Here is a 19,180-nt window from a genome sequence, read left to right as displayed (position 1 = left end):
ACCCCCATAGGAAAGGAAGACCCCGAGTTACCTCTGCTGCTGAGGATAAGTTCATTAGAGTTAACTGCACCTCAGATTGCAGCCCAAATAAATGCAGTGTTCAAGTAACAGACACATCTCAACATCAACTGTTCCGAGGAGACCGTGTGAATCAGCCCTTCATGGTCTAATTGCTGCAAAGGAACCACTACTAAAGGACACCAATAATAAGAAGAGACTTGCTTAGGCCAAGAAACACAAGCAATGGACACTAAACCGGTGGAAATCTGTCCTTTTTAGTCTGAGTCCAAATTTAAGATTTTTGGTTTCAACCGCTGTGTCTTTGTGAAACTCAGAGTAGGTGAACGGATGATCTCCACATGTGTGGTTCCCACCGTGAAGCATGGAGGTGTGATGGTCTGGGGGTGCTTTGCTGGTGACACTGTGATTAATTTAGAATTCAAGGCACAGTTAACCAGCATGCCTACCACAGCATTCTGCAGTGATACGACATCCCATCTGGTTTGCGCTTAGTGGGACTATCATTTGTTTTTCAACAGAATAATGACCCAATACACAACTCCAGGCTGTGTAATCAAATGCGAGTGATGGAGTGCTGCATCAGATGACCTGGCCTCCACAATCACCGGACCTCAACCCAATTGAGATGGTTTGGGATGAGTTGGACCGCAGAGTGAAGGAAAAGCAGCCAACAAGTGCTCAGGATATGTGGGAACTCCTTCAAAACTGTTGGAAAAGCATTCTAGGTGAAGCATGTTGAGAGAATACCGAGAGTGTACATTGTTAAAACACTGTATATATATAATATGACTTTTGTAATGTCTTTATTGTTTTGAAACTTCTGTATGTGTAATGTTTACTGTTATTTTTTATTGTTTATTTCACTTTACATATTCACTTTATATATTATCTACCTCACTTGCTTTGGCAATGTTAACACATGTTTCGCATGCCAATAAAGCCCTTGAATTAAATTGAATTGAATTGAGTGTTCAAAACTGTCGTCAAGTCAAAGGGTGGCTACTTTGAAGAATATGAAATATATTTGTTTGATACTTTTTTGCTTACTACATGATTCCAAATGTGTTATTTCATAGTTTTGATGTCTTCACTGTTATTCTACAATGTAGAAAATAGTAAAAATTAAGAAAAACCCTTGAATGAGTAAGTATGTCCAAACATTGACTGGTACTAATATATATATACATGTATTTAAAGAGAGAAAAAGGTGACATGGCCCATGGCCCATCGGCCTGTTAAGATATTTTTTCAAAATATTTGCCCAATTTCTCTCTTATACTAATCTACAATGAGCCATTGGGGGATCTGTGTGTAATGGCCAGCCCCCCTACCAAGATGGACCGGCCCGGTTTTCTGATCGACTGAGATGATCACAAACTCAGTAACTCACATTGATCAGCAAAGAGACCTGCTCCGACTCTGAAATCAGTTAGGCAGACAAGATCATGGATCATGGGAAAGGGTGTGTATAAACTTAGAACACATTCTATGTTGTCACCTCACTCAAAGTCCTAATTTTAGGTGCGGCTAAAACCATGATTTGGTCAAACATTAAAATGCATCCTCATGATTCCTCGGACCCTTTTTTTTCTGACCCTTTTTTTCAATTGTCGTCTAAAATGACATACCCAAATGTAACTGTCTGTAGCTCAGGACCTGACGCAAGGATATGCATATACTTGATACCATTTGAAAGGAAACACTTTGAAGTTTGTGGAAATGTGAAATTAATGTAGGAGAATATAATCAAATCAAATCAAATCAAATTTATTTATATAGCCCTTCGTACATCAGCTGATATCTCAAAGTGCTGTACAGAAACCCAGCCTAAAACACATTAGATATATAACACAGCCTATAACACATTAGATCTGGTAAAAGATGATACAAACCAAAAAACATGCATTTTCTTTTTTTTCATCATCTTTGAAATGCAAGAATAAGGCCATAATATTGCAGTTAAGGTGTAATTTAGATTTTGGCCACTAGATGCAGCCTGTGTGCAAAGTTCGGATTGAGCCAATGAAGCATTGCAATACTGCACAGTAGTTTGTATCAAGTCTGCCCAAATGTGCCGAATTGGTCAATTGATACATTTTCAACTACATAAATATAGAGAACATACAAAAATAATTTAAATTTGCATACCCAGGAATGTCATACATAATGGATCATTTAGTTTATACACTAACTTTCACACATCTAGATGGCCGGGCGGGGTGGGTATGGAGCCAGAGATAGCAGGGGTTCAAACTACAGAACCCAGTTCCTACATTTTGAATATAAAAATGTATTTTTATCAAACAAAACAATGCTAAAAAAAAATCTGGGACCCTCAGGATGAAAAATCAGAGCAAGATTACTGAATGTAAGTACATTACCTTTACCTTCAGAGGTGAATGTATCAAACCAGTTGCTGTGATAAAAGTTTTTGTTGTTGTGTGCACTCTCCTCAAACAATACAGTATGGTATTTTTCACTGTAATAGCTAGTGTAAATTGGACAGTGCAGTTAGATTAAGAAGAATGTAATATTTCTGCCCATATAAGACATGTCTATGTCCTGGAAAGTTTGCTTTTACTTACAACGTCCTTCTAGTCACATTAGCGCATGTTAGCCTCAACTGTCCCACAATAGGGACCCCAATCCCGTAGAGGTTTTTAACGGCTGCCTCCTCCCTCTGCCCACGTTGAGATGCTGACAGTGGCACACTGGGCAGCAGGATATGTTGCACATATTGTTGATGTACAGTGAGTCAGTTCTTTACTGAACAAGGCTGATTCATTGTAAAACCAGTACTGCAACTCTCATACGGACTCCGAAGAGGAAGGTTGAAAGCCATGCATCGAAACACAACCCTGCCAAGCCGCACTGCCGGAGGAAACACCGTACAACTGGTGACTGAAGTCAGCGTGCATGTGCCCGGCCTGTCATAAGGAGTCGCTAGAGTGCAATGGAACAAGGACATCCCAGCCAGCTTAACCCTTCCCTAACCCAGACAACACTGGGCCACCTCGTCAGTCTCCCGGTCTCGGCTGGCTGCGAGAAGCCTGGGATTGAACCTGGGTCTGTAGTGACGACTTTAGCATTGTGATGCAGTGCTTTAGACTGCTGCGCCACTCGGGAGGCACTGGAGTCCTATTTTGACAGTGGAGTATAGCAACTATAGTCTAACAAAATTAATGACAATCACTGAATTATGTTGCACAAAATATATTGAGTCATGCATTCCTGCTTGGACGCGTTAGATGAAACAACTTATTACACTTCTTAATAAACCACTATGAATTACTTTTTGAGATTACTCATGATCTAGGTTCTACCAAATCATTGGCTGGTGCCACCAACTGTAACTGGGGGTGAGTTGGCAGTGCTTGCAGTGATGTGTGCTGGTGTGGATAAAATGCTAGGTTCAAATTCTTGTCCCTGTCAGCCGCTGGCAGAGTGGCTGTGTTTGTCTCACGTCTCTTCCTGATCCCAAGAAGCTGCTCCAGAACATTGCCCTATAGTCCAGGATGTTGGTCCAAATGCTCACGTTCTCCCCACAGCCACCGACTGCTCTGGTTCTGCTGTCCACATCTATGTGAGTGTCAATAAGGGCAAAGAATCCTCAGAAAAAGGTGTCCATTGAGCCTCCACTCGGTGCCACTCTGACACAGTTTCCTCAGGACCCAAGTAGGCTGACCTTATGGTCCGGGCCAGGGAACGGTCTCTCACTCTTACGAAGGCTGTATTGTGTTGGGGAATCAGTAATCCGAGCACACTCCTCCTCTCAACGTGTGAATTGAATGTCCCTGTATGTTTTGAATAATGTATCTACAGTCCTGAAAAGAAGAATAACACATACAGACAGTCAGACAGAGGTCATAGCCAGCCACCACATTACATAAGATGTTATTGTGTTTGAGTAAAACATGTATAATCCATGCAGGCTGCCATTAATTGTGTTGTATTATCATGTCAAGAGGATGAAGGGATGAAAAGAGTTGTGTGCCGGTGTTGTATGTCAATGATTCCCTTCTATATATTTTAGTCTACGGGGAGGGACAGACAGACATCATAATTATGAACATTTTCAACATTATGAAATTAGTCTTTTGAGTCAAAGTCTGTGTTGCACACATAAACGCACATGCACGCACCAACGCAGGCATGCACACACACACACACACACACACACACACACACACACACACACACACACACACACACACACACACACACACACACACACACACACACACACACACACACACACACACACACACACACACACACACACACACACACACACACACACACACCCACTGCCCCTCCACACATTTTTTTTAAATCCACATTACGAAGAATTCACATCCTCAGGTTCCCAATCTGTCTCTTTCCAATAAGGACACAGATGTCACACACACTACTGGCATCTAATGTCTCCCCACTGGACACAGATGACAATAAGTTGTCTATTCCACATTGGTTCAACATAGTTTCATTGAAATGCAGTGGAAACAATGTTGACTCAACCAGTGTGTGCCCAGTGGTTCACTACTCCTAAACCATCACAGCCATATGTTCTGGAGACTTCCCACGAAGGAGGAACCAATCAATCTATTCTGGGCATCAACTACCAGCTAAAGAGGAGTGGTATGTCCTTGAGTGGTAGATCATCTGATATTCCCTGTACAGTCAAAATTAGTGGAAATTATGTAACAACCAATCATATTGCAATGCATAATTTCAACCTTACTACACTACACAGATATCTTGCAGCTGTCATGTTGTACCTTTTCCTGTGGACTTGGACTGGCTGGCTGCCACAGTGGTCATGTCAGATGGCAGACCTACATACACCCCGCCATAGTTCCTGAGAGAGGTAGTATGAAAAAAGATCCAAGGTCACATGACACCCAGACACTATATCGTGGCAGACTCTCACCAACGACAGGGTATGATGTGTGTTACCACTGCAGTGTGTGTGTACAGAATGTAACCAAAACACATTAAGGAAGCATCAGTCCCAGAGATGATTTCCAGACATCAAAAATACAAATATTTTGGAAGTTGAAAACACATTTTCCAGAAATCAGTGGCATTTTAGGTGCTGAATGAAAAGTGAAGACACCTTCTGCAGATGTAAAAAAATAAACACACATATCCAGACAATGAAAATAAGTTATTTTCAATGACAAAAACACATATTTCCTGTCACTGATTCTACAGCAAAATTTCAACTGCTATACATTATCAATAAGAATAACAAACAGACCAGTTCATCTACAATAACATTCTTAGTAATGGTTACAGACATTTTTTCTTGCTATGACTGTGATGTTTTTATTTATCTACCTTAGTTGAATGCACTGACTGTAAAGTCACTCTGGATAAGAGGGTCTGCTGAATGACCAAAATGTAAAAACAAACACGTGCAAAGCATGCTGGGTATTATTCCAAACAAGTACAAATTTGGTCGGTGCAGACCAGATCCAAATCTGAACAAATCATAGACGTCAAGTCTATGTTTCACAAGTTTGAACAACACAGTACTGTACGGCACAGAAGAGCACAGTACAATAGAGTAGAGTATAGATAATATAGTTTAATTCGGTAGATTAGAGTACAGTAGTGTACAGCACAGAAGAGCACAGTACAATAGAGTAGAGTATAGATAATATAGTTTAATTCGGTAGATTAGAGTACAGTAGTGTACAGCACAGAAGAGCACAGTACAGTAGAGTATAGATAATATAGTTTAATTCGGTAGATTAGAGTACAGTAGTGTACAGCACAGAAGAGCACAGTACAGTAGAGTATGGGTATAGTTTAATTCAGAGTACAGTATAGTTCAGTAAAGTAGAGTACAATACAGTACACTATACTTTACTGTACTCTACTGTATTGTACTGTACTGTTCTTTACTGTGTACTGTAATGTACTCTGCCTTGCTCTACTGTACTGTACTGTGTTGTCCAAACATAGACGTCTATAATTGATTCAGATTTGGTGCAGTCCGGATAGTATAGTATATAGTATATGTTTAGGCCAAATATAGGTCCGTCCGGACCAGAAAACTGTGGACGTTGAAATCAAGGCCGGACGGTATATGCTTAATGCGATCTAATGACTGTAAGAACACACATGGTTTGGATTGTGTTTGGGCTAAACCTTTTGCAGTGTAGTAGGACGATAGGACAATCACTTACCTTCTTTTCTCATCGTCTGGTGAGGGTTCTTCTGTCCTGATTAAGACAATAACCACAGATCAGCTCACATGACCGGATAGAATGCTCAAAGCACAAACATATTGTACATAACAACCAACACGTCACAGAGAATGTATTAATATAGTTGACCTGGATAGTGAATGTGACTTGATTATGAGATGGGCAAGACTTGGGGTGGCAGGTGGCCTAGTGTTTGGAGCGTTGGACTAGTAACTGAAAGGATGCAAGATCAAATTCCTGAGCTGACAAGGTAAAAATCTGTAGTTCTACCCCTGAACAAGGCAGTTAACCCACCGTTCCTAGGCTGTCATTGAAAATAAGAATTTGTTCTTAACTGACTTGCTTAGTTAAATAACGGAAAAATAAATAAAAACTTGATATAATGGTTCTGTGAGGCCACTGATCATAGGGAATCAACAATGTGGGTGATGGTTTTCTACCTACAATAAATGGAGGTGAAATGGTTACTGGACTATGCCCTGGACATTGTCACGTTTCTTCTCTGTCCACAAAAGAGGCATGAAAAAATAAGTGTACATGTCGTGTCTGTGTGACAACGGGGCATTGTAGGCCTGAAAAGGTGTGTGACTGACTGGCTGGCTGTGGTTGGCAGTGTGCTGCTGTCAGGGTTCTGGATTGAGCACTTTAACTGCTCAGATGTTCATCATAAAGATGTTCATCATAAAGCACACACACTGAAGGATTTTTTTTAAATTGGGGAAATGTCTGCCCCCTCCCTCTGCCCACGTTGTGATGCTGACAGTGGCACACTGCGTCTGGTGGAGGACAGGGCAGCAGGATGTTGCACATATTGTTGATGTACAGTGAGTCAGTTCTTTACTGAACAAGGCTGATTCATTGTAAAATCAGTACTGTTGACATATTTTCATTTCTCAACACACTAATATTCTATTCGTAGGATTCACATTAAATGTTTTGCATCGTACAAATACCATATTTGAAAGTAGGCATTTTGAGTAATGCAAGGGAATATCAGTATAAGATACATACATGTAATAGACCTGTTTTATTTAAGACAGATTACATTACATTTCTCTCATTCTTTCTCTCACACTCTATCTATCTTTCTCCCCTCTCTCTCTCTCCCCCTCTCTCTTTCTCCCCCCTCTCTCTATATTATCTTTCTCACCCCTCTCTCTATTATCTTTCTCCCACCTCTCTCTTTCTCCCACCCCTCTCTTTCTCCCACCTCTCTTTCCCACCTCTCTCTCTATTATCTTTCTCCCCTCTCTCTCTTTCTCCCACCTCTCTCTTTCTCCCACGTCTCTCTTTCTCTGACCTCTCTCTTTCTCCCACCTCTCTCTATTATCTTTCTCCCCTCTCTCTATTATCTTTCTCCCCTCCCTCTCTCTTTCTCCCACCTCTCTCTATTATCTTTCTCCCCCTCTCTCTATTATCTTTCTCCCCCTCCCTCTCTCTTTCTCCCACCTCTCTCTCTATTATCTTTCTCCCCTCTATCTCCTTCTCCCCTCTATCTCCTTCTCCCCTCTCTTTCTCCTTCTCCCCTCTCTTTCTCCTTCTCCCCTCTCTTTCTCCCTCCTCTCTCTTTCTCCCTCCTCTTTCTTTCTCCCTCCTCTCTCTTTCTCCCACCGCTCTCTTTCTCCCCCTCTCTCTATTATCTTTCTCCCCCTCTCTCTATTATCTTTCTCCCCCTCCCTCTCTCTTTCTCCCACCTCTCTCTCTATTATCTTTCTCCCCTCTATCTCCTTCTCCCCTCTATCTCCTTCTCCCCTCTCTTTCTCCCACCTCTCTCTCTATTATCTTTCTCCCCTCTATCTCCTTCTCCCCTCTATCTCCTTCTCCCCTCTCTTTCTCCCACCTCTCTCTCTATTATCTTTCTCCCTCCTCTCTCTTTCTCCCTCCTCTCTCTTTCTCCCACCTCTCTCTTTCTCCCACCGCTCTCTTTCTCCCCCCTCTCTCTATTATCTTTCTCCCCTCTATCTCCTTCTCCCCTCTCTCTCTCCTTCTCCCCTCTCTTTCTCCTTCTCCCCTCTATCTCCTTCTCCCCTCTCTTTCTCCTTCTCCCCTCTCTTTCTCCTTCTCCCCTCTCTTTCTCCTTCTCCCCTCTCTTTCTCCCTCCTCTCTCTTTCTCCCTCCTCTCTCTTTCTCCCACCTCTCTCTTTCTCCCCCCTCTCTCTATTATCTTTCTCCCCTCTCTCTCTTTCTCCCTCCTCTCTCTTTCTCCCTCCTCTCTCTTTCTCCCACCTCTCTCTTTCTCCCACCTCTCTCTTTCTCCCCCCTCTCTCTATTATCTTTCTCCCCTCTCTCTCTTTCTCCCACCTCTCTCTCTTTCTCTCCCCTCTCTCTATTATCTCTCTCCCCTCTCTCTCTTTCTCCTCCGTGTTGTCTATAAATCTTTTTCTCACACTCTCCTCTCTCTGTGCTGTACACTATGAAGGCAACACCTTGTTGAGTCTATGAAGGAGTAATCGGATGAGACGGTTGCTGTACTTACAAATCTTTGGAAGTTTCTGCAGGTCCTGTGAACTCAATAAAAATAAAAATAATATAAATACTCAACTATCCTTATTTTGTTCTGGATGCTACATGACGTGTGGAATAAAATAGAAAAGTACATTTTATTTGTGAGGCTGCTGATTTGAGGTGTCTCACAGCGAGTCCACTCAGCACGCATCACATCAAGCCCACATTTACTCATCCATTCACACTGTCCATCTCTCCTGTTTGTACTGTGTGCCTGCTTTATCTATAGCAGGGCTGTTCAATTTCGGTCCTGGAGGGCCAAAACACTTCTGGGTTTCATCCTCTACAAAAAACAGAAGTGTTTCGGGCCCTCCAGGACCGGAGTTGATCAGCCCTAATTTATAGGGATGTAGTGCATTACATACAGGTGCAGCAAACACGACAAACTCTGTCTTTGAAGAATCCTTACCATCCACAATATCAGTAACCACAGAGCAGACAATCAATGACAGCTAATCACTGTACCCATCTCTACAGTACCTTTCTGATGCTATCGGAAATGCCATAGGCTCCATACATCACTACTAACACAACTACCTGACTTAACAGCTCCCTTCCCACTCTTAGAAGATGTTACAGAAATCAATGCGCCACAGCTTAATGAACGTCATTGTAAGGCCGTGCTCAATCCAGAACCCACTGTAAGGCAGTGCTCAATCCAGAACCCCCTGTAAGGCAGTGCTCAATCCAGAACCCACTGTAAGACAGTGCTCAAGCCAGAACCCACTGTAAGGCAGTGCTCAATCCAGAACCCACTGTAAGACAGTGCTCAAGCCAGAACCCACTGTAAGACAGTGCTCAAGCCAGAACCCACTGTAAGACAGTGCTCAAGCCAGAACCCACTGTAAGGCAGTGCTCAATCCAGAACCCACTGTAAGGCATGCTCAATCCAGAACCCACTGTAAGACAGTGCTCAAGCCAGAACCCACTGTAAGACAGTGCTCAAGCCAGGACCCACTGTAAAGCAGTGCTCAATCCAGAACCCACTGTAAAGCAGTGCTCAATCCAGAACCCACTGTAAAGCAGTGCTCAATCCAGAACCCACTGTAAGGCAGTGCTCAATCCAGAACCCACTGTAAAGCAGTGCTCAATCCAGAACCCACTGTAAGGCAGTGCTCAATCCAGAACCCACTGTAAAGCAGTGCTCAATCCAGAACCCACTGTAAGGCAGTGCTCAATCCAGAACCCACTGTAAGGCAGTGCTCAATCCAGAACCCACTGTAAGGCAGTGCTCAATCCAAAACCCACTGTAAGGCAGTGCTCAATCCAGAACCCACTGTAAGGCAGTGCTCAATCCAGAACCCACTGTAAGGCAGTGCTCAATCCAGAACCTGAGGCCGCAGCGCAGATAGGACTTGCTCTGGGAGAGAGGAGGGAGAAGGTTGGAGTGGCTCTGAGAGAGAGGAGGGGTAGGGAGGGTTGGACAGGCTCTGAGGGAGAGAGGAGAGAGAGAGGGTTGGATGGGCTCTGAGAGAGGGGTAGGGTTGGACTGGCTCTGACAGAGAGGAGGGTTAGGGAGGGTTGGACTGGTTCAGAGGAAGAGAAGGGATAGAGTGGGTTGGACTGGCTCTGAGAGAGAGTATAGGCTCTGACAGAGGAGAGATAGGAAGGGTTGGACTGGCTCTGAGAGAGAGGATAGGGAGGGTTGGACAGGCTCTGAGAGAGAGAGAGGAAAGGAATAGGGAGGGTTGGACTGGCCCTGACAGGGATAGGGAGGGTTGGACTGGCTCTGATAGAGGGATAGGGAGGGTTGGACTGGTTCTGACAAAGAGAGTGGAGGGATATGGAGGGTTGGACTGGCCCTGACAGGGATAGGGAGGGTTAGACTGGTTCTGACAGAGAGAGAGGAAGGATAGGGAGGGTTGGACTGGCCCTGACAGGGATAGGGAGGGTTGGACTGGCTCTTATAGGGGGATAGGGAGGGTTGGACTGGCACTGAAAGAGGGATAGGGAGGGTTGGACTGGCTCTGATAGAGGGATAGGGAGGGATATGGATAGGGAGGGATATGGATAGGGAGGGTTGGACTGGCTCTTATAGGGGGATAGGGAGGGTTGGACTGGCACTGAAAGAGGGATAGGGAGGGTTGGACTGGCTCTGATAGAGGGATAGGGAGGGTTGGACTGGTTCTGACAGAGAGAGAGGAGGGATAGGGAGGGTTGGACTAGCCCTGACAGGGATAGGGAGGGTTGGACTGGCTCTGATAGGGGGATAGGGAGGGTTGGACTGGCACTGACAGAGCGAGAGGAGGGATAGGGAGGGTTGGACTGGCCCTGACAGGGATAGGGAGGGTTAGACTGGTTCTGACAGAGAGAGAGGAGGGATAGGGAGGGTAGGACTGGCCCTGACAGGGATAGGGAGGGTTGGACTGGCCCTGACAGGGATAGGGAGGGTTGGACTGGCCCTGACAGGGATAGGGAGGGTTAGACTGGTTCTGACAGAGAGAGAGGAGGGATAGGGAGTGTTGGACTGGCCCTGACAGGGATAGGGAGGGTTGGACTGGCTCTGATAGGGGGATAGGGAGGGTTGGACTGGCACTGATAGAGGGATAGGGAGGGTTGGACTGGTTCTGACAAAGAGAGAGGAGGGATAGGGAGGGTTGGACTGGTTCTGGCAGAGGGAGAGGAGGGATAGGAAGGGTTGGACTGGTACTGATAGAGGGATAGGGAGGGTTGGACTGGCTCTGATAGAGCGATAGGGAGGGTTGGACTGGTTCTGGCAGAGGGAGAGGAGGGATAGCGAGGATTGGACTGATTCTGAAAGAGGGTTAGGGAGGGTTGGACTTTCTCTGACAGAGGGAAAGGGAGGGTTGGACAGGCTCTGATAGAGGAGGGAAAGGGAGGGTTGGACAGGCTCTGATAGAGGAGGGAAAGGGAGGGTTGGACAGGCTCCGATAGAGGAGGGAAAGGGAGGGTTGGACAGGCTCTGATAGAGGAGGGAAAGGGAGGGTTGGACAGGCTCTGATAGAGGAGGGAAAGGGAGGGTTGGACAGGCTCTGATAGAGGAGGGAAAGGGAGGGTTGGACAGGCTCTGATAGAGGAGGGAAAGGGAGGGTTGGACAGGCTCTGATAGAGGAGGGATAGGGAAGGTTGGATCTGTATTATGGAGGTTGTCAGAGAAATGTAGAGGTCATAACAACCTGCACTGGCTCTGGGAGACAGGACGGATAGAGAGAGTTGGACCTTAGAAAGGGTTGGACCTGTGAGAGGGTTGAACCTTGATGGATATCAGGTATACTCTGTATCAAAGGCAGCTAACTTTGAGAAACAAGGGTCAAATAGACCAACAGCTTACAGTGGATGTAACTGGAAGGAGTTTACAGTGGACAGAGATTACAGTGGACTCAGTTTACAGTGGACGTAGTTTACAGTGGACAGAGATTACAGTGGACATAGTCTACGGTGGACGTAGTTTACGGTGGACGTAGTTTACGGTGGACGTAGTTTACAGTGGACGGAGTTTACGGTGGACGGAGTTTACGGTGGACGGAGATCAAGGTGGACGGAGATCACCGTGGACGGAGATCACCGTGGACGGAGATCACCGTGGACGGAGATCACCGTGGACGGAGATCACCGGAGATCACGGTGGACGGAGATCACCGGAGATCACGGTGGACGGAGATCACCGGAGATCACGGTGGACGGAGCTTACGGTGGACGGAGTTTACGGTGGACGTAGTTTACGGTGGACGGAGTTTACGGTGGACGTAGTTTACGGTGGACGTAGTTTACGGGGGACGTAGTTTACAGTGGACGTAGTTTACAGGGGACGTAGTTTACGGGGGACGTAGTTTACGGTGGACGGAGTTTACGGTGGACGTAGTTTACGGTGGACGGAGTTTACGGTGGACGTAGTTTACGGTGGACGTAGTTTACGGTGGACGTAGTTTACGGTGGACGTAGTTTACGGGGGACGTAGTTTACGGTGGACGTAGTTTACAGGGGACGTAGTTTACGGTGGACGTAGTTTACAGTGGACGTAGTTTACGGGGGACGTAGTTTATGGGGGACGTAGTTTACGGTGGACGGAGTTTACGGTGGACGTAGTTTACGGTGGACGGAGTTTACGGTGGACGTAGTTTACGGTGGACGTAGTTTACGGGGGACATAGTTTACGGTGGACGTAGTTTACGGTGGACGTAGTTTACGGGGGACGTAGTTTACGGTGGACGTAGTTTACAGGGGACGTAGTTTACGGTGGACGTAGTTTACAGTGGACGTAGTTTACGGGGGACGTAGTTTACGGGGGACGTAGTTTACGGGGGACGTAGTTTACGGGGGCGTAGTTTACAGTGGACGTAGTTTACGGGGGACGTAGTTTACGGTGGACGGAGTTTACGGTGGACGGAGTTTACGGTGGACGGAGATCACGGTGGACGGAGATCACGGTGGACGGAGATCACGGTGGACGGAGATCACGGTGGACGGAGATCACCGTGGACGGAGATCACCGTGGACGGAGATCACCGTGGACGGAGATCACCAGAGATCACGGTGGACGGAGTTTACGGTGGACGTAGTTTACGGGGGACGTAGTTTACGGTGGACGTAGTTTACGGTGGACGTAGTTTACAGGGGACATAGTTTACGGTGGACGTAGTTTACGGGGGACGTAGTTTACGGTGGACGTAGTTTACAGGGGACGTAGTTTACAGTGGACGTAGTTTACAGTGACGTAGTTTACGGGGGACGTAGTTTACGGGGGACGTAGTTTACGGGGGACGGAGTTTACGGGGGACGGAGTTTACGGTGGACGGAGATCACGGTGGACGGAGATCACGGTGGACGGAGATCACGGTGGACGGAGATCACGGTGGACTGAGATCACCGGAGCTCCCGGTGGACGGAGATCACCGGAGCTCCCGGTGGACGGAGATCACCGGAGCTCCCGGTGGACGGAGATCACCGGAGATCACGGTGGACGTAGTTTACGGTGGACGTAGTTTACGGTGGACGTAGTTTACGGGGGACGTAGTTTACGGTGGACGTAGTTTACAGGGGACGTAGTTTACGGTGGACGTAGTTTACAGTGGACGTAGTTTACGGGGGACGTAGTTTACGGGGGACGTAGTTTACGGGGGACGTAGTTTACGGGGGACGTAGTTTACAGTGGACGTAGTTTACGGGGGACGTAGTTTACGGTGGACGGAGTTTACGGTGGACGGAGTTTACGGTGGACGGAGATCACGGTGGACGGAGATCACGGTGGACGGAGATCACGGTGGACGGAGATCACGGTGGACGGAGATCACGGTGGACGGAGATCACGGTGGACGGAGATCACCGTGGACGGAGATCACCGTGGACGGAGATCACCAGAGATCACGGTGGACGGAGTTTACGGTGGACGTAGTTTACGGGGGACGTAGTTTACGGTGGACGTAGTTTACGGTGGACGTAGTTTACAGGGGACATAGTTTACGGTGGACGTAGTTTACGGGGGACGTAGTTTACGGTGGACGTAGTTTACAGGGGACGTAGTTTACGGTGGACGTAGTTTACAGTGACGTAGTTTACGGGGGACGTAGTTTACGGGGGACGTAGTTTACGGGGGATGGAGTTTACGGGGGACGGAGTTTACGGTGGACGGAGATCACGGTGGACGGAGATCACGGTGGACGGAGATCACGGTGGACGGAGATCACGGTGGACTGAGATCACCGGAGCTCCCGGTGGACGGAGATCACCGGAGCTCCCGGTGGACGGAGATCACCGGAGCTCCCGGTGGACGGAGATCACCGGAGATCACGGTGGACGTAGTTTACGGTGGACGTAGTTTACGGGGGACGTAGTTTACAGTGGACGTAGTTTACGGTGGACGTAGTTTACAGTGGACGTAGTTTACAGTGGACGTAGTTTACAGTGGACGTAGTTTACAGTGGACGTAGTTTACAGGAGATGTAGTTTACAGTGGAAGTAGTTTACGGGGGACGTAGTTTACGGGGGACGTAGTTTACGGTGGACGTAGTTTACGGGGGCGTAGTTTACGGGGGCGTAGTTTACGGTGGGCGTAGTTTACGGCGGACGTAGTTTACGGCGGACGTAGTTTACGGGGACGTAGTTTACAGTGGACGTAGTTTACGGGGGACGTAGTTTACGGTGGACATAGTTTACGGGGGACGTAGTTTACGGTGGACATAGTTTACGGGGGACGTAGTTTACGGGGGACGTAGTTTACGGGGGACGTAGTTTACGGGGGATGTAGTTTACGGGGGACGTAGTTTACAGGGGACGTAGTTTACGGGGGACGTAGTTTACGGTGGACGGAGATTACAGTGGACATGTCAGGTCGTTTATGTCAAGTCGTTTGCGTCATCTAGCTATGATCATACATCATCGAGCATACTGTTTGCTACACCGTATGAATTTATATTACATCATGTACATGTGTTCCATTCCAGTCCATTCAAATTGTCTTCAATCACCTTCTTCATCTGCTACTAAATTCCTAGAAATTATCCATTTAAATTGTCTTCATTCACTTTCCTCATCTGCATCTAAATTCTTAGAAAGACAATGGTTTCTATTTTATTGTGCAAGTAATTGAATGTTCTGTATTCACTGCTGTGTCTCAAGAATCTGTCCTTGTATCAAAAGGAACATTATTGAACTTTTAAAAACCAGGTAATGAAACCACCTCCCCCATCCTCCATCTCCTCTGTTACCACACAACATGACATTGACAAAGAGTGTACACCTATGGAGGCCATACTTATCAACTTTACAAAAAAGTACTTTTTTTAGTTTACGTTTAAGCGTCAGCTAATTAAAATTGTCCACATAGTTGATTGTGATCAAAGGCTACATGTTAACTGTTCGGAATTTGAACCGTATATAATCATGGCCACCTGGTGAGGTTAGCTTAGGGCAAAATGTGCCGTGTCATGTAATAGGAACAGCTCAAATGTAGCCTCAACTACGTCAACAATTTTAATTGGCTGATGCTTAAACTTTTTCTCATGTTTGCAAGTATGGCCCCGTCGGGTCCCCAATGCTGTTCTAAAATGTTGTCCATCTGCTAAAACTTATGTTATTCCTATTTAAATGTGAAATGTGCATCTTCCAATTCACAACAAACACCACCATTTTATCCTCATCTATAGAAGACGAGACTAAAGACATTATACAGTAACAATGCAAGTGGAGAAGACAAAGTGGCCATTTCACAACCCTTAGAAAATCGTATTCATTATTAAGGGGACTCAGATCTGGTTTCACAAGTGGAGGGATGAGAAGCACAATATCCAGTACATTTAGGAAGTCACAGTCCTATTTAGCTGGACAAACCCATGGGTGTGGAACAAAGATGGACTGGGAATGGAAACTTCCCTTACCTGATCAGTATAAAGATAAAACATTAGACAACAAGTTGTTAGGAGAATTTAACCAGACTCACATATAGAATACAACTGGTCATTTGACCTCACAGCTGTGTTGTGCAACACTGCTGATATGATCACACTTAGTCTACAGTACTAATGATTCCGATACTGTTATGGGTGGATGGGTGTAGAGTCATTTTAGCATTGGCCAAATTTAGGTTGCCAATAGGCTATAAAAAATACCCTAGACCTTTGTTTTGAATAATGAAAATCAAATCAAATTGTATTTGTCACATACACATGGTAAGCAGATGTTAATGCGAGTGTAGCGAAATGCTTGTGCTTCTATTTCCGACAATGCGGTAATAACCAACGAGTAATCTAACCTAACAATTCCAAAACTACTACCTTATACACACAAGTGTAAAGGGATAGAGAATATGTACATAAAGATATATGAATGAGTGATGGTACAGAACGGCATAGGCAAGATGCAGTAGATGGTATTGAGTACAGTATATACCTTACATTACTCATCTCATATGTATGTAAACAAAGTGGCATAGTTTAAAGTGGCTAGTGATACATGTATTACATAAAGATGCAGTAGATGATATAGAGTACAGTATATACATATAATAATAATAATAATATATGCCATTTAGCAGACGCTTTTATCCAAAGCGAATATGAAATGAGTAATGTAGGGTATGTAAACATTACATTAAGTGGCATTGTTTAAAGTGTCTAGTGATACATTTTTACATCAATTTCCATTATTAAAGTGGCTGGAGTTGAGTCAGTGTGTTGGCAGCATCCACTCAATGTTAGTGGTGGCTGTTTAACAGTCTGATGGTCTTGAGATAGAAGCTGTTTTTCAGTCTCTCGGTCCCTGCTTTGAAGCACCTGTACTGACCACGCCTTCTGGATGATAGCAGGGTGAACAGGCAGTGGCTCGGGTGGTTGTTGTCCTTGATGGTCTTTTTGGCCTACCTGTGACATCGGGTGGTGTAGGTGTCCTGGAGGACAGGTAGTTTGCCCCCGGTGATGCGTTGTGCAGACCTCACTACCCTCTGGAGAGCCTTACGGTTGTGGGCGGAGCAGTTGCCGTACCAGGCGGTGATACAGCTCGACATGATTCTCTCGATTGTGTATCCGTAGAGGTTTGTGAGTGCTTTTGATGACAAGCCAAATTTCTTCAGCCTCCTGAGGTTGAAGAGGTGCTGCTGTGCACTCTTCACAATGCTGTCTGTGTGGGTGGACCAATTCAGTTTGTCCGTGATGTGTACGCCGAGGAACTTAAAACGTATTATTTTCCTGACACCACACTCCGAGGGCCCTCACCTGCTTCCTGTAGGCCGTCTCGTCGTTTTTGGGAATCAAGCCTACCACTGTAGTGTCGTCCGCAAACTTGATGATTGAGTTGGAGGCGTGCATGGCCACGCAGTCGTGGGTGAACAGGAAGTACAGGAGGGGGCTCAGAACGCACCCTTGTGGGGTACCAGTGTTGAGGATCAGCGGGGTGGAGATGTTGTTACCTACCCTCACCACCTGGGGGCGGCCCGTCAGGAAGTCCAGTACCCAGTTGCACAGGACGGGGTCAAGACCCAGGGTCTCGAGCTTGATGACGAGTTTGGAGGGTACTATGGTGTTAAAAGCTGAGCTGTAGTCGATGAACAGCATTCTCACATAGGTATTCCTCTTGTCCAGATGGGTTAGGGCAGTGTGCAGTGTGGTTGCGATTGTGTCATCTGTGGACCTATTTGGGCAGTAAGCAAATTGGAGTGGGTCTAGGGTGTCAGGTAGGGTGGAGGGGATATGGTCTTTGACTAGTCTCTCAAAGCACTTCATGATGACGGAAGTGACTGCTACGGAGCGGTAGTCGTTTAGCTCAGTTACCTTAGCTCTCTTAATGACATTGTCACGTCTTCACATCCTTGTCCCTGAGCTGGCTTAAAGATGCTTCACAGAGAATCTCCCACATATTTCCATTGTATAACATACATAATCATAATTCTCACGTCAAGTTCACATTATTTTCCCCACAGGTACTCTGATTCTATTACCATCATTTTATGACCGCAGCAGCAGCCTATACAAATCTCCAATCTCAGAAATACAACAGGCATTTTATTCAGTCATTCAGTCATTGCTCTTTGCTCATGGCAATGAATGGTAGTGTATTAATCAGGAACATTCACGAGTAAGACCTTAAGGTATTTGAACAGTAAAAGGTGTCCTTTTTGGGCTTTTGATGAATGAAACCAGGATAAAGAGTGAGCATTTCAAAAGGAGCAGAGGACAACCAGCATCAATCATCTGAAGAAACAGAGGAGGACTAGCTGCCGAGATGCCAAAATCCTGTCTTTCTTTCATCCACATCACATTGAGAAAGAGACGGCATAAATATAAGTGAAACTGTAAATGACACACACACACACACACACACACACACACACACACACACACACACACACACACACACACACACACACACACACACACACACACACACACACACACACACACACACACACACACACACACACACACACACACACACACACACACACACACACACACACACAGCCTACATCTATCTTTGTAAGCATTTCAGATTTAAATTCCTAAAGACACTTTGCTTTTCTCCTGGCCACCAGGGGTCAAAGTCTGAGCTAAAGACTAAAGACCGCTGTTCACCCTTGAGACCACCATACAAAATTCAGCAAACAACTGTATAAGCATGCACACACAAACATGCAGAAAGAGCAGGAATGACCCTAACACACGATCCACACAACATACCCTCCCTTGGGCATGAACCCTCCTGTCTCACACACACACACACAGTGTATGTTCTGGAACAAGAACACTCACCCCCTCCAGACGTGCTGGCGGCTGAGGAATTGCCACAACCCATTCTGCATGGATGCAGCTATCTTCCAAGAAAACGAGAGGAGCTCAAAGAGGAGGGAAAGGAGAAAATAACAACAGCCATGTGGAGATGGAAACAGATGAAAGAGAGATGAAAGAAGGAGTTGTTTTATGTCTCTCAGTCACACTGATTTCCTATTTGGTGGTAGGCTCCTGCGCTCTGTGTCCATCCCCTCTGCAGAA

The 19,180-nt window shown here is 45.9% G+C and overlaps 1 protein-coding gene across 1 annotated transcript; it reads right to left on the bottom strand.

Moving 5' to 3' along the window:
- Positions 1-3,010: 3,010 nt before the first annotated feature.
- Positions 3,011-19,180, bottom strand: LOC124037033 (overexpressed in colon carcinoma 1 protein homolog). The gene is made up of 5 exons (XM_046351654.1): positions 18,941-19,180; positions 8,713-8,737; positions 6,216-6,251; positions 4,800-4,879; positions 3,011-3,845 (listed from the first exon to the last, which is right to left on the bottom strand). The coding sequence occupies exons 1-5, from the start codon at positions 18,981-18,983 to the stop codon at positions 3,838-3,840; spliced, it is 192 nt and encodes a 63-aa protein (XP_046207610.1). The 5' UTR covers positions 18,984-19,180; the 3' UTR covers positions 3,011-3,837.

The sequence above is a fragment of the Oncorhynchus gorbuscha genome, linkage group LG06 (assembly GCF_021184085.1).
Source record: "Oncorhynchus gorbuscha isolate QuinsamMale2020 ecotype Even-year linkage group LG06, OgorEven_v1.0, whole genome shotgun sequence".
NCBI classification, from domain to species: domain Eukaryota; kingdom Metazoa; phylum Chordata; class Actinopteri; order Salmoniformes; family Salmonidae; genus Oncorhynchus; species Oncorhynchus gorbuscha.
This window is presented reverse-complemented; position numbering and strand designations above follow the sequence as displayed.